Here is a 14,875-nt window from a genome sequence, read left to right on the forward strand (position 1 = left end):
AAGCAGAAAATCTGGTCACTTCGTGTTTTCCATTTTGAATAAATGAATTCAATACAAAAAAATCTAACATTGCATGCAGTAAGAAAACTTTTGTTTAAATATTCATGAAATATTTAAATAATAAATACGATATTGTTGGCTTAAAACTCTGTTTTTTATGTTCATATCGCATCTCTGTACTGCGTTCTGCTTGTTGCGTTTCAAAAATTGTTCAGAATTATCTTCATTTTTCAAAATAGGCAGGACAGATTTTGCAACATAATTATTGCTATGGCGTTTTTTTTTTTTTTTTCCAGTTTGCATTAAAAATATTATTCTAACTTTAACCCTGCAAAAAATTTCTACAGATCAAACAAAATAAATTTAATACTGACTAAATTTTTGAAATGCTACCAAACGATAAGTTCCATCATGCTACAATTACTGAATTCGTAGTGAATCATTTCTCTTTTGAAGATGAATTTAACCTGCTTATTTGGAATGTATAAATCATAAATTATAAAACATTAAAAAAATTAAAAAACAAGTTATTGAATTTCTCATATGGTATATCATAGCATAAAATTGATGTATACAATATTATTTAGGCTTAGTGTACATTATTGCAGTTTCTTCCTTATGATTGAAAATTAATACAATATTATTATTATACAATATACAATATTAAAAAAGAATCTCTTCTCTTAACATTCGCCTGCAGAGATGGAATTTATAAATCATAAATTATTTTTAAAATATATATAAATAAATAGTAATAAGTATAAAAATATAAAATAGGAAAATAAAGTTAGAAATGAATGAAATGAAATGCTTGCTTATATGTCTTTCATACAAATCTATAATTTATATCTTTTATACAATTCTGCCCTATCAAATTGAAATTTGACACATGTGTTTTTCGAAATGGTAGCAATATCGTTGTTAACTTCTAAAATTCGAAAATTAAGAAAAATATGAATTAATTAACATTTTCCATTTTCAGTGCTTTTCCATCTTTTTCGTTCGAAAGAAGATTACCACAAAAGTGTTTCTTACATTATCTTAAAACTAAGAATAAATCGCCTTTTCAATGATACAAATTTTATTTTCGCACAATTTCTTTTTCTAATTTAAATAATTCTTTAATTTGGTGCTCAGTCCATAACAATATTTGGATTGTTATGTTGAAATTCAAACTCATTTGATAATTCAAATCATTCAACTGCGTGGATTAGCCGTCATTAAAATTGAAGATAAAATACTTTATTAAATTTTTGCTCCGAGAAGGATTCTCATTTTCACTTTTTTTTATTTCATAGAGTACACTTTTTAATTTTCACACACAATAATTTGTAGCAGATTGATTCCATTAAATACATATTTTCATTCTTATTAAATAAAAAAGTAATTTTTTTAAATGCATTCCATATTAATAGTCTAACAACTAAAAAATGACCAATATTTTAGGCAAACAAGCTAGTTTCCAAAGGCGACTAATAACCAAATAAACAAAGTATTTAATTTTTTCAGATATTGTCACTATTGCCAAAATTGCTCAAACCAGTATTTTTTTTAGCTTTAGTCCAAAGTGTTCAAATTTATAAATCATGAATTCAAAATTACTATACAAAATTCGAAAGGAAATCCTAATCTTTTAAAGTTAATCTTAGATTCATTATTTTTCAAACAAAAATTTATAAATTAGCATAACTTATTATATTGTAACTTTATCATTTAACAGATCAGATTAAATTAGTTACCTGAATTTCAATCAGATTATTTCATTGGATTCGCTTAGGTTTTCTTGCAGAGAAGGAAGACCGAGTTCGAGAATTGGAATTCCAAACCAACACGATGCTTCCGACAAAGTGAAAACGAAAACGAACAATTCCCACAACATTTCCGATGAGTGTCTCTAACCTTCGGAAGGGTCATTTATAATCTGAAGCTTAAAAACGCAACAATAAAGATATACAGTAGTCAGAAACGAATGGGCTCAATTTTATAGAGCGTGTCTATCATGTTGTACTATCAACCCGACATGGAAAATACTTGTCCTTGAGTTTTGCGGGCACCTGCCCCTTTCTCTGTTTACAGTAGTGTCTGCACACGAGGAAAGATGTCAATGGTCTTTGAAAATTATTATTTCAGTTATTCACCTTAAAGGGAAAACGTGACCAACAGCATATTTAAAATAAAAAGAATGGAATATACTTTTTAGGTTATCGTTCTGAACGGCCAATCATGTTAAGAACGTTAAACTCCTATTTTAATATGATCAGCACACATTCGTATTCATTTTGATGTTTTTTTCTACGAAATATGTTTGATATTATTAGAAATTTTTTTTCTTATACATAAATTGTTCTTCTTGTAATGTCAATTCCGAAAAGATAGTTTTTAGAAGTCTAACTGAAACCTTCTACCAAATTTATTTACAGTTATTGATTTTGATCGTTTTTTAATGTAAAAATGTTTTAACATTTTTTTTCATAAAATCAATTATCTTCTTAAAACATCAATTTAAAACGTAATTTTTATCTAATATTTACGAATTTTTATTTATTTCTTTTAAAATCAATATACTAAAATCGACAAAAAAATCGTTTGCCTTCTCGTAAAAAAAGTTTTAAAAAAGTAAACAAAAAAACGAAAAAAAACAACAACCAGTTAAATAAAAAAAATTTAAAAAGGGAGTAAAAAATAGATGTGTTTGTAAGAATAAAAACGATATGCCAAAATCACAACGAACCAAACCAACAGAAATTTGGAATGTATTCTTTATATCAAAACTGTAGATGTATGGCAAAAATCTGTCAGAAAACCATTAGGACTATGCATTGCACGGTATTGCTTTTAAAATAAAATTGATAATAAATATAATTCACAATACAATTCGGAAGTATACACTTCAAAATTACTGCAAGCATTTATGTTATTCCAGAATTTAATTCGATTTGAATTCTAGAAACTTTATTCAATTAAATTTATTCTTAAACTGATTTAGGATATAATATTGAATTTTCCTTAATTTGATAGAAATTCTTAACGGAATAACGAATTCTTATTAGAGCTCTGAAAAGTGGAAATTTTATTTCACTCTTTTTAATTTTTCGTTATTATTGTGTTTTTTTATTATTTTAAATAATAATAGAAATAAAATTTAAATAAAAATAAAATATAGCAATTTAATTTTGTTCTCATATTCACTATCAATTGGTACTATTATTATAGAACATAAACTTAATTAAATGATTAAATAAAGCTTTGAAAATATTTTTAAAATTTGATTAAATGAGACTACCAAGTATACAAAATTTTGAAACTCAAATATAGCAAAAATTGATTGAAAAATTAATTGCATAATTCTACATTATAAACTTGGAATGTCAAAATAAATCAAATTAATATAAAATCGAATGAGAAAAATACAAAACTGTTTAAAAGCAATCTTGGGTTTTAAATTTTATTGCACGCATTTAAATAGAGACAGATCATGTGACCAGACAGAACTAGTGAATATCTATCTGATAGATTTCGGCGACATTCTTTAGCCATTATTTATAAAATTTCGTAACTTAAATTAGTATGTTTAGAAGACGTTCTCTAAGATTCAGAAAACATCTGTTTCTTATTTACATTTTCAATTGATATTAGATTTAGGTGAAATCTTTAGCTCACGTTAAAAAAAAACTTTCTTTGTAAAATAAATAAATAAAATCCCATGATGCCATTTGCAAGATCTTGAATGATCATATTTCGTATGAAATATTACTATTCAGTTTTGGTTCTTGTAATGCGAAAGATAAAACATTTCGTACGCAAACTTCTTTAGTGATACGTTACAATTTTCACTCAACACTCCAGAACTGTTAAAAGTATTTGTTGATTTAAAATTTTTTTCTCTTATGTGAGACTATTTTTTTAAGATCTAACTTTCATAATATTAACCAGCATTATAATTACATATATCCAAACTAATTTATTAAAGTAGGAAATTATCCTATTAATAATTCAAGTAAAATCTACTGTATAAAAAATTCTAAGAAACTGTATTGCAATTTAGATCAGAATTTCTCTATTAATGTCAAAGAAGACGAATGATTCTAATGTAAACAGAAAACGATTTTAAATAAAGTTGCCATGTTTAAGAATGAATAAAATAGTTCTATAAACTATTTTCTATTTTGTTGCTTATTTCTTTATTATTATTATTATTTCCTTAATTGCATTTAGTTTGCATTTGATATTTTTCGCTCCTTGTTACCATAGTAACGAAAATGTTTGGTTATTATTGCAATAATAAAAATTGTCGTTTAGAGACAGAAATAATAAGTTAAGATTTTTTTTTATATGTTAGCGACTTTCATTTACAAATAAAGGAATAAAATGGTTAGTTGAAAAAATGATTGAAACAATTATTGCCGACAAAAAAAAATGCTTTTTGAAATTGTTGACTAAAACTTTTAGGAGAAAAAACAACATTATAACTCATCTAAAAAATTAATATTTTCTAAATAATATTTAGAAAATATTATTAATATTTAGAATTTTTTAAACAGGATTTCAATATGTACATGTTCTTTCAAGTATTCTGATACCAAGTTTAGTGCAGCAATTTATGGCTTTTAATAAGAGAAATCTATTCATATTATTGATTTCTGTAATGGGTGCGGTGCTTGATGGTTAAATCTGGACTGCTGAATCAAAACCCGATGCATTCCACCTAAGATTAGTCCTAAGTATAGATCTAGTACTCCTTAAATATACCTTCATATGTTTAAATATCTTAGATTTGATGTGACGTGGAAGTTTGGTGAAAGGGCTTTCTTTTCATTTATTCGAGTAGAAGAAATATTATAATCATTAAAAATAAATCGATCTCGAGATTTCAACGAAGTGCCACATTTCAGATCTCCCTGAGTTCAAGAGACATATTTTTGGCCTTTTGTCTGTCCGTCAATCAGTCTATCTGTTTGTGAACACAATAGTTCAGAGACGCTTTCAGCTAGAAGGCTGAAATTTGGTATATAGAGTTATGACCAAATTAGTAGATATTTTTAAACTTTTGCCAAAAGTCCTTACAAAAAAAGTGTCTATCTGGCTGGCTGTTCGACTACAAATAAACTCGAAAATTTTAAAACACAAAGAGAGCTAGGTAAATGAAATCTGGCACATAGATTTAGCATCTAAAATGCGGATACTTATCAGTTTTTGAACCCAATTCGTCAAGCGGTTGATCGTCGATCGGTCTGTACTTTCGAGTATATGTAAAAACAATATTTTAATAGAATTCTGTATGTTATCTTGTGACTATAACTGTAGTTTTGTGTTATATTTTTGATCAATCGACCATCTCGCTAAATACATATTCTCGCTATAAATTCAGTAAAAATGCTAAATTCGCGCCAAAGATATATGTTTCATAACCGTCGTTCATCATGCAAGGTATTCGGGGCCTTACATATGTTCCCAATTTTATGAGGTGGATGAGGGATAAGACATTTATTGGAGAGTATACGAGAAAATTTCAGAGAGACTACTCGTTCTGGTTAGGTATAATAACTGTGAAATACCCCTACCTAGCTAGATACCATGCGAGAAACTTGATGGGGCCACCGAATAGCAACCCCACCTAGCACGGAGAAACAAACAACACTTGATGACATCGGACATTTGCAAACAATAAAGAATCCTCTAGAGAAAACGTATATTGAAACAAGAAAAGAATTGAACAAAACATTACATATAAATTGTATAAAAAATGAGTAAAATACATTAAATGAGCGTTCACTTTTTACATTAGGAGTGAGCTAAAGATAAAAGCTTTGATAAAATGGCCTGACTGGAATTTTTACGAGTTCTTCGACTTCAAAGGACATCCAATTCCTTGGTCATGTGAATCTGTGTTCTTGCCGTAGGGCATAGGCTTTGATCACTTGATTTATAGATCCTTCTTCGGTGCCACACTGGCAACTCAAACTTTGGTCAAATAAATGACTTTGATGCACAGAAAATACACCATGGCCAGTGTATACTTGGTTAAGATAAAAATAATCTTCAATCACTTTAATTGAAACATTTTTTAAATATTGATAGGTTGTTCGCCACTTGATGGAATTATTCCATCTCTCCTGTCAATCTTTAGTTATTAGTTTTTTAGTCTCATTTCTGAGTTGGATTGTGGACTCATGAAAAGATATTTCTTGAATTTCTAAGTTTAAAGCTTCCTTGGCTAGTATATCCTCTTTTTCATTTCCAATATACCGCTGATGAGGTATGGCGCTGGTTAGGTATTGTCTTCGTTATCTAAGTATAGTTTTAAGATGATGACTCCAAATGGAAATAACTTTTAAGCTTTTTATAAATAGGATTTAGTTTAATAAATGCATAGCTGATATTTGAAAAACTTTATTAGGCGAAAAAAAATGACTTAACTAAAAAATTACAAAACTAGAAACGCATTTTACTTACTTTTTTTGGTTGTAAAGTCGTATATTCTCTTCGATAGCCACCTGCGTTTCGTAGGGTGCCAGCACAATGTGATCTCGGTGCATCCGTTTTCTGCGACCACATGACCGCATATTTCTTGTCCACAATGCACCTCGGAGTGGCGTCCCACCCCTTCAATCCGACATCCGCTCCCGAAGAAAAGGATTAAGGGCTGAATGTGGGCTACGTCAATCACTTGCACTGACCGCTCAACACACCATTCGAGGTATTAGGAAAACTCAGTGGAAATACGAAATTCGAGATGACTAGTGAAATGACTTTCATTTTTTTTTCGCTGCCCATGAAAATGTTGCGAAAAAAATAATGTCACTTCATAGTTAAAAAAAAGAAAAAAAAGACTTTAGACGTGATAAATATTATTTCATAGTTAAATTATACTAACATACGCGTTATTGTAATTACAATTATATCAGATTGAATAATTTAATTTTAAGAATAATGAAATTAGCCCTTTAAAGACCCATTTTTTTATTGTCATATTATGTTTAAATATTTTTAGGCTTGAAATTAGAATAAGAAAAGGGATTCATTTAGCTTATTAGATAAATTTAATTTGATTAATTAATTAATTTGGTGAATGAATAATTAAGTAACAAATCAAGACACATCATTTGGTGTAAGATAAAGAACTGAAGCATCTAAGTTTCTGCCTCTGTAAAAAAAATTGTCAGAACTTATGCCAACCTACATAATTTCATACAAACATGAATAAATTTGGTGGGAAGCATACTTCGCACGGCCCTAGAAAGGGTTAATAGGCTAAGTATTGGTAATTACAAGGTATTGTTTGAATTTTAGAATGGATTTGTATTGATAATTACAAGATATTGGTTAAAAATTCATGATGTGTTTAGTAAAATGGCTTTCATTTTTTTTTCTCTGCCCATGAAAATGTTGTGAAAAAAATAATGTCACTTCGTAGTTTAAAAAAAGAAGATGCTTGTTACAATGAAAAAGGGAATGTAGTCATGATAAATTTTATTTTATAGCTGAATTATACTAACATACGCATTGTATTGTGATTGCAATTATATCAGATTGAGTGATTTAATTTTAAGAATAATAAAATTAATATTCTAAGCAGTGGTAATTACAAAGTATTGTTTGAATTATTCGAATGAATTTGTATTGCTAATTACAAGGTATTGTTTGAACATGATGCGTTGGCTGACATACAAATATATGTTGCAAAAATCGTTCAAGATGCTCTGCAGAATACTCAGAGAAAGTTACGAAATTTAGCATTTAATTACTTCTTGAGTAACAGATGTTTGATTAATAACTGTACTTTAAAATTGTAATTAGTTTTTGTTATCAAAATTTCAATATTGCATCTTAATAGCTTCATATCACATTATTGCATAAAAATACTTTTATATTTCTTTGAAATCTAAAATATTAATTTCCAAAGGATACTAATTATATATCTAAAGTTTTCTTAATTTTAATGTGTGTGTTTTTTTAAAACTTCTCAAGTATATTTTATAACATCACATTTCATTACTTTAGTTCCAACATTAATATCATTGAAACATGCATTGCACTGATATTAAATATATTTTTTCATGCAATTTATCGGTACGATAATCAAGAGCAATTTTTTTAAAAATAAAGTAAAGACGGCAGATTAAACTAAAACATTATCATTATCATGCTATGTTACTCTGAACTTAAGATTCGAAACTTAAGTCCTTTGATTTTCTTACGGATTCAATCGAAAAGTTTGGCTTCCCGCAAACTGAACTGCTTTTTTTTCCTCAAAAGTACAGTTATATTTTCCTTACCTTTACTTAATGTGGTTCGATGACAAGGTGATCAGAAACTATTCAAAAGATGTTAATATTGTTTCTGTATTCCGTTTTGGCCGTTTATTGTGTTGGAAAGGGCACTCTCTGGTGGACATTTTGGAACTTTTTTTTCGAAATTCCGTGAGCGCAACTCGTGTATAATCTATATACAAAATTTCGTTGCAATCCGCTCACCCGTTTGTGTTGTAAGATGCTGTTTATAGTTGAAGTTTAATTATAACCACTCTCTCTATTATTTCTTTGATGCCATCGAAGATCTGAAAAAGGTTAAGAAATAAATAACTGAAAACGCCGTATTGATTTTAATAGAATATAAGGACTAAATACAACAACAAAGCATATTTAGCTAAACTTATTTTTGCTTATAATTAGGTAATGTTTTTTTAACTATTCTTCTTATATGCAAACTTAGGCTCTCGGAATATCTTTGAAATAGGAACACGTAGGAAAACAAATGAAGAAGCTTCACTGGAAATAAAGCTCTCGACATCCTCTCATTATACCTCATTCATTAATACGTAATATTTTTTAACGCTTTCTGAACTAAACAAGGTCATTTCTTAATTTTCTTCCTTTTTAAACAAGTCTTAAAAGATACTTTACTGGAATCACAAAACTGATCTCAAGTAAAGAGACAATATCCACTTTCATTCCAAAATTCTATCTCTGTATTTGAAGTGACAGCCGCAGCAGTCTATGTGAGACATTTGATGCTGTTCAAGGAAAGATAAAAGGGAATTTAAATACGTGATTCTGATAATAATAAACTTATGGTAGTATGTATTTTTTTTACCAACTAGGAGATTGGGAATGCCCCATTATCTACTATTTAAAAGTAAATTGAATTCGTGGTCAACAAAAGTAAAGCCATCGAAGTGCAACGGTGGGATCCGTTCTGTAACTGAGCACACAATGAATAGTCCTATTTTGACCTTTTCATTCGCCACTTTACGACCATGAGTGTCCCCGGTGACACAAGGATTGGAACTTCTCAGAGAATCAACAGGTTTGATGAATGATGTCCGCCTCTGTTTTTGTGCAGGGTGACAATTGTCTTTTAATCTGTCATTTCCCGACATGCTATTGTGAATGTCAGCCGTTAAAATAGTTGGAAAAGGAAAAAATTTTTATACATTTTGACAAGCTTCATAAAAAATATTTCACCTTCGGGAAAAATCTGCGGCTGTATACTGAAATGGTAATAAAAATTGACTCATACCAGTTTTTATCTGGTAAATTCTCTTTGTAATGGTCCCCGGCGATTGTTATTATATTGCTTTTCTGTCAAAACTGTGTGCCCAAAAGCCATCACATTATCATTATAGTCAAATAGTTTAGAATAAAAAGAAAAACATCGTCATGAAGAAGGAAGTCCAATTCTTAATGAAAAAAAATCTCAAAACAAAATAACGGGATATAGACAGTTTAATATCGTTTCAGGCATAGTATATGGATTTGTTCATTTAGTTTTTGCCTATTTGAGATTTAATTCGAAGACAATTTTTACAAAAGTTTAATTAATGTAATAATGAAGAGAAAGTATAATCAATTAAAACTATATATGGCTAATTCAAATATCCCAGATAGTGTAAAGGCTATAAATATGAATTAGTTTAGTTTATCCTTCGCAAAGGGCGATAATTTAGTGAAAACAAGATGAAGAGTTTCCTCTTTTTGAACCGCCATTATCTAGTATTATCTAACTGCAGTCACTGTTATTACATTTCCGTACAAGAAAATATTTTGTATTTTTTTTTTTTTTTTTTTTGGAAAGTATAAATTTTGTCACCTTGTCAAATTCAATTTTTTTTCAAATTTAAATTTGTTTTGAATTGTAATATATATTTAAGTAAATGGCCACTATTTGATGAATCAGCTGGTCGCCGAAGGTGATTTTTGCTTATGATGCGAGTAATGGGTTAATAAAATGTATGGATATTAATAAATGAATCACAAAATATTCTGGAATGAATAATCACATAATGCTCTATTACCATGAAGGGAAATCACATATGCAATTTTTGTAAAAATTAAACTGTAATCTATAATTGTTGCTTATATTTTACAGACTGCGATTTAGATCACAAATGTTTCTTGAGTTAAAAGTACTGTATTATAATGCATTGTATTTCAACTAATAAAAAAATTTATTAAATTTTTCCCGTTCTTTTCTGACAGAGTTTTTTTTTCACTTCTTTTCAAGATCCATCTCTCTAAGTATATCATATTTACCATATATATATATATATGGTATTTTGGTATATTATGGTATGGTATATTATATATGATATTGCGTGTGTACGTTAAATAAATAAGTAAGAAATTCATTTAAAAATTCAGTATTGAAATTTTTCGGATATTAGCTTTCTAGTCGTAATTTTTTATTAAGTGTAAATGGGGTCCTCAAAAGTCTTATATAGAATCCTCCTTTCGTACTAGTTGTTAAAAATTTTGGAATAACATATCAAACAGGAAAGAATGTATTTTCAATATTTTTAGATTTCAATATTTGTTTTTAAAAAAATGCATTATATAAATCAAATGAAATTTAATGCTAAAAATTGTTTGTGCATTGAATTTCGAATTATATTTTGGTTCTTTCTCAATCCAATACTCAAAAAATTTTAGTATTTTTTTGGTAATTTGTAAAAAATTATTTTAGCCCCTAAACAAACAAAAACAAGTACAGATTTAAAAATTGAATAAATATTTCTTCTGCTTATGTGCTAGGTCATTTAAATCTGATGAAATTCGATGGTAACAGAATATTATCTGGTTTTTAATTGCTTTGACAATTGTAGTTTGATAACAATGCATTAGAAATTATTTTGAAACTTTTACGTAATAAAATTTTTAATTCTGTTCCTATTCCTTTTTTACTTATCTATAAAAAATTCATTTAGCAACATCGTTTTAGAATTAATTAAATATTTAGCAAAATGTATGCTTACGCTCGTTTTGTTTCATATATAAATTTTCATTAGTACCTTTTAAGTTCTTAAAATTGTTTTATCAACATTTCAACGAGGATAGTTTATAGGCGAACCTATACTCTGTAAACGTGGTAAATTAACAAGAATAACTTTCATTCCTGTGCTACGTGTGTGTGTATTTAGAAACCCAGAATATCATATCTTGTAAATTCCTTCTATGGAATAAATCCTTCGAACTAAGAAAGTTGAATTAAAAGGAATGTAAAATAAAATTATTGAATTAAAATTTTTAAAAAGCTGCTTAGTCTCTCTAGAAACGCTAACCATCCGGGGAGAGGGGGCGAAAAGAACCTTCAATTTCAACTAGAAATTCTTAACAGTTGGACAGATTAAGATACATAATTCTTTACCAAGCAAGAGACAAAATTTTCCTATCAAGCAAGGTCTAGTATCAATATTTACCCTCTATTAAGGGAAGTTTGAATTAAATTTATTCTAATTGGCTATTTTTAATAATTTCTAAAGAAATCTAGTGTTTATTAAACACAATCAGATTTTTATAAACTTATTTTGATTTTCAAAATAAAGTGCTAAAAATGAATATAGTTCTAATCTTTGACTACTGAGAGGCAGACAAAAGTTTTGGACTATTCCATACCATACTATACAAGTCATGAAAATGTCCGATAATGACAATTAAAACGCGTACCTTACTGATGTGAATTTCTATTTTAAACTGAATTTTATGTTCTGGCTTTGTATTTTTAATATATTTTATGTTTTATCTATTAAAATGGAATGTCAAATATAATAAAAACATAAATTATATAAAAATTAGTAAACATAAATGAAATGCTAAGTGTGATGCTTAATGATTAAATATATACAGTTTTCTAAACGAATATATTTTCGTGAAGTATGCACAAAATGAAAAAGGAAAAAAAAAACTTTTTTTGTTTTGCTTTTAAGATATTTATTCAAGGAAAACAAGTATTTTTATAAGTCAAACGATTTTATTTAATAAAACAAAGAATCATTCATAAATAAAATGTTATGAAACATAAAGGCAACATTCTATGATTCTAGAAATAAAATAACAGTAATATAAACTCAAATCTAGTTATATAACATGATAGATTTTAACAAGATTCTGTATTTAACAAGAATTATTAGAACAACTCAAAGAATAGGAGAAAAAAGTATGAGTGATGTTTGAAAACATATCGCTTCTCTAGATCCAAACATTGGTGAAAATCTATTTGTATATGATATAAAGAAAAGTAAAAGAAGTACTGAAGTATTTAACCCCACATTTTATGTAAAAAACATGATGAAATGGATATTTTACTGTTTCCAAAGTTTCTTATTTAAATTAGATGATGTAATATTTTTAAAAAATCTACTTTAAAATTGAAAAAAAGATTTCATGATGTTACTTTTAAAGAAAATTAACATTAAATTGTATATTTAGTGATTAAACTGTAAATAATATTGTATGTATTTTACTAAACTGTAAATTATTTATTTATTTATTTATTAAACTGTAAATTATTGTATGTAATCTTGTAGATATAGTAATATTTATTATAATTAACCTCTCCTTTCAGAAACAAAGTTCCTTTGTTCAACGTATGATACAGTTACTGAAGTAAATGTCATATTCAGCAATAATTAAATATTTAACCACTTTTAATATACATTAATAACTGATAATAATAATTAATATTAATAATAATAATTTTATTGATATTAATATTTTGTTAGTATTAATAATTTTATTAATATTAATATTTTATTAGCATTAATAATTTTATACTTCAATTTAGAATCTGGATGTCAATAGCTTTCGATTAGCAAACTGCATATTTATTTAGCATTCATTTTTAATAACCAAATAAATAGAGAAAATAAAAAAAAAATTTCTCATGTAAAATTATGTTATTACTTAAAAATACTCGTCCATTATTTTTATATTTAGACATTATGTTATCGTAGCTATCATCTGTTTGGGTTTTAATCAATAGTATCGTCGTTTATTTTGCATAAACTGAACAACTGTAGCATTTCATTTTATTCCTTGTTGAGAAGTTGGTTTCAGAAATCAAACGATTTTTCAAAAGTACTTTTTTATAAACCAAATGTTTCGGAATACATGCAAAGAACATTTAATTAATTATCAATAAGAAATGTTCGTCAGTATAAGAATATAGATGACTCAATCTTTGATAAACAAAATATACGGTAAGCTCATCAGATTTGTGCAGCTGTCTGTAGTTTTTTGCATGATGTATAAAAATCTGATGATTCATTGGAAAAACAAGCGTGTTCTTGTTTCGTAACATCCAGGGGCACACTTGCACGTTGTCAAATGAAATCAAATGCAGCAGGTGTTCCCTCATTTTCCGCAACAAGATTTCTTTGGCTTCGCCTCGCACAGTTGCATAGTGGATGCTGACAGCTGAAGGTCTTTTCGTGCTATCATGGATCTAAAAAGAATGAAAAGGGAGGCAAAAACAAAGGTGAAAAGTGTTTCAATGAACTGAAACTATCAGTCAAGCTGAAATGTGCCTCAAAAACAAATCTGTTCGTTTAATTAAAAGCCTATTTGGATCAGAAGAGATTTTAAAGAAAATGGAATATCAAATCGCCAATGACATACTTATATGCATTCAATACTTCAGTAAGTTATTAAAAAAAAATTCCCATCCTTCAAATCCACACGTTGATATGGATTGAAAATTTGAAGAATAGGGCGCCGCCTCTGTGGCGGATTTAAGCACTTTGTCACTACAGGAAGTATACGTTATGAAGCTCCTCTTTAAAATAAAGATGAAAATTCGATTTCATATTGCAACACACTATTAACATAACAAACATGCTAATCATTCATCTTAAATTACTTTTATCTTAATAATTGTAAAAATTATAGTATCATTTATTTATTACAGTTTTATTTATTCATTATCATAGTTATTTATTTATTATATTATATTATAACTGCTCATGTCCATGTTTATACATATATTTTTTAAACAAATGCTCAGTATTTATAAGTGTTGAGCTAACTAGCTAACATTAATAGCTCAGTGTTCATAAATTCTGAGTAACAATTAAATGAATGTAAAGAAACAAGTATGGCACTGAATAATTATAATTGACAATGTGTTGAAATTATCCCTATTTTAAAATATATAGAATTTCTATTTTTTACAATTTATATGACAATTAGTTTAATACTTTTTTGAATCAACCTGCTTATGCCTTTTTTTCAGCTCTGGGTCGTAAACCTGCAACTGTGTCGCTTCAAGTCACGTGCAATTCTTATCGTTTTATATGATACAAAATTATCTTAAACTAGATGAATAAATCATGAGAACTGGTCGAGATGACATAATCTATAATATAACTTAAAAGAAATTTACTAATTTTAAAAAAGTATCCGAACTATCCCTTTTTTTTATCCAAGTTTTTTTTTCCCAAAGTAAACTTCTATAATTTTTTCTTTAGACTAGAAGAAATATGACCAACATCATTGGAAACAAAATTTTACTTTCATTTTTCAGATAATCATTTAAAATTTTGCATCATTTTTATCATAAGTAATTCAAAGCAAAAATGTTAACTACATTTCTTTTAAAATAA

The 14,875-nt window shown here is 27.5% G+C and overlaps 2 protein-coding genes across 3 annotated transcripts in view; both read right to left on the minus strand.

The window, feature by feature from the left end:
• LOC129976281 (MAM and LDL-receptor class A domain-containing protein 1-like) overlaps positions 1–1,852 on the minus strand; it is a 45,524-nt gene extending 43,672 nt beyond the window's left edge. Inside the window, exon 1 of the mRNA XM_056089767.1 lies at positions 1,740–1,852. The gene's annotated coding sequence lies outside the window, so the exon portion shown is untranslated. The remainder of the gene's footprint in view (positions 1–1,739) is intronic.
• Positions 1,853–13,038: 11,186 nt separating this feature from the next.
• Positions 13,039–14,875, minus strand: part of LOC129976573 (ras and EF-hand domain-containing protein-like) — a 108,033-nt gene continuing 106,196 nt past the window's right edge. The window contains exon 18 of one of the 2 annotated variants that reach the window (XM_056090207.1): positions 13,039–13,719. In XM_056090207.1, the coding sequence (XP_055946182.1) occupies positions 13,629–13,719 (91 nt within the window). In that variant the 3' untranslated portion in view covers positions 13,039–13,628. The remainder of the gene's footprint in view (positions 13,720–14,875) is intronic. The other variant, XM_056090206.1, reaches the window with a different exon arrangement.

Source organism: Argiope bruennichi, chromosome 7, assembly GCF_947563725.1.
Source record: "Argiope bruennichi chromosome 7, qqArgBrue1.1, whole genome shotgun sequence".
Taxonomy (NCBI): Eukaryota; Metazoa; Arthropoda; class Arachnida; order Araneae; family Araneidae; genus Argiope; species Argiope bruennichi.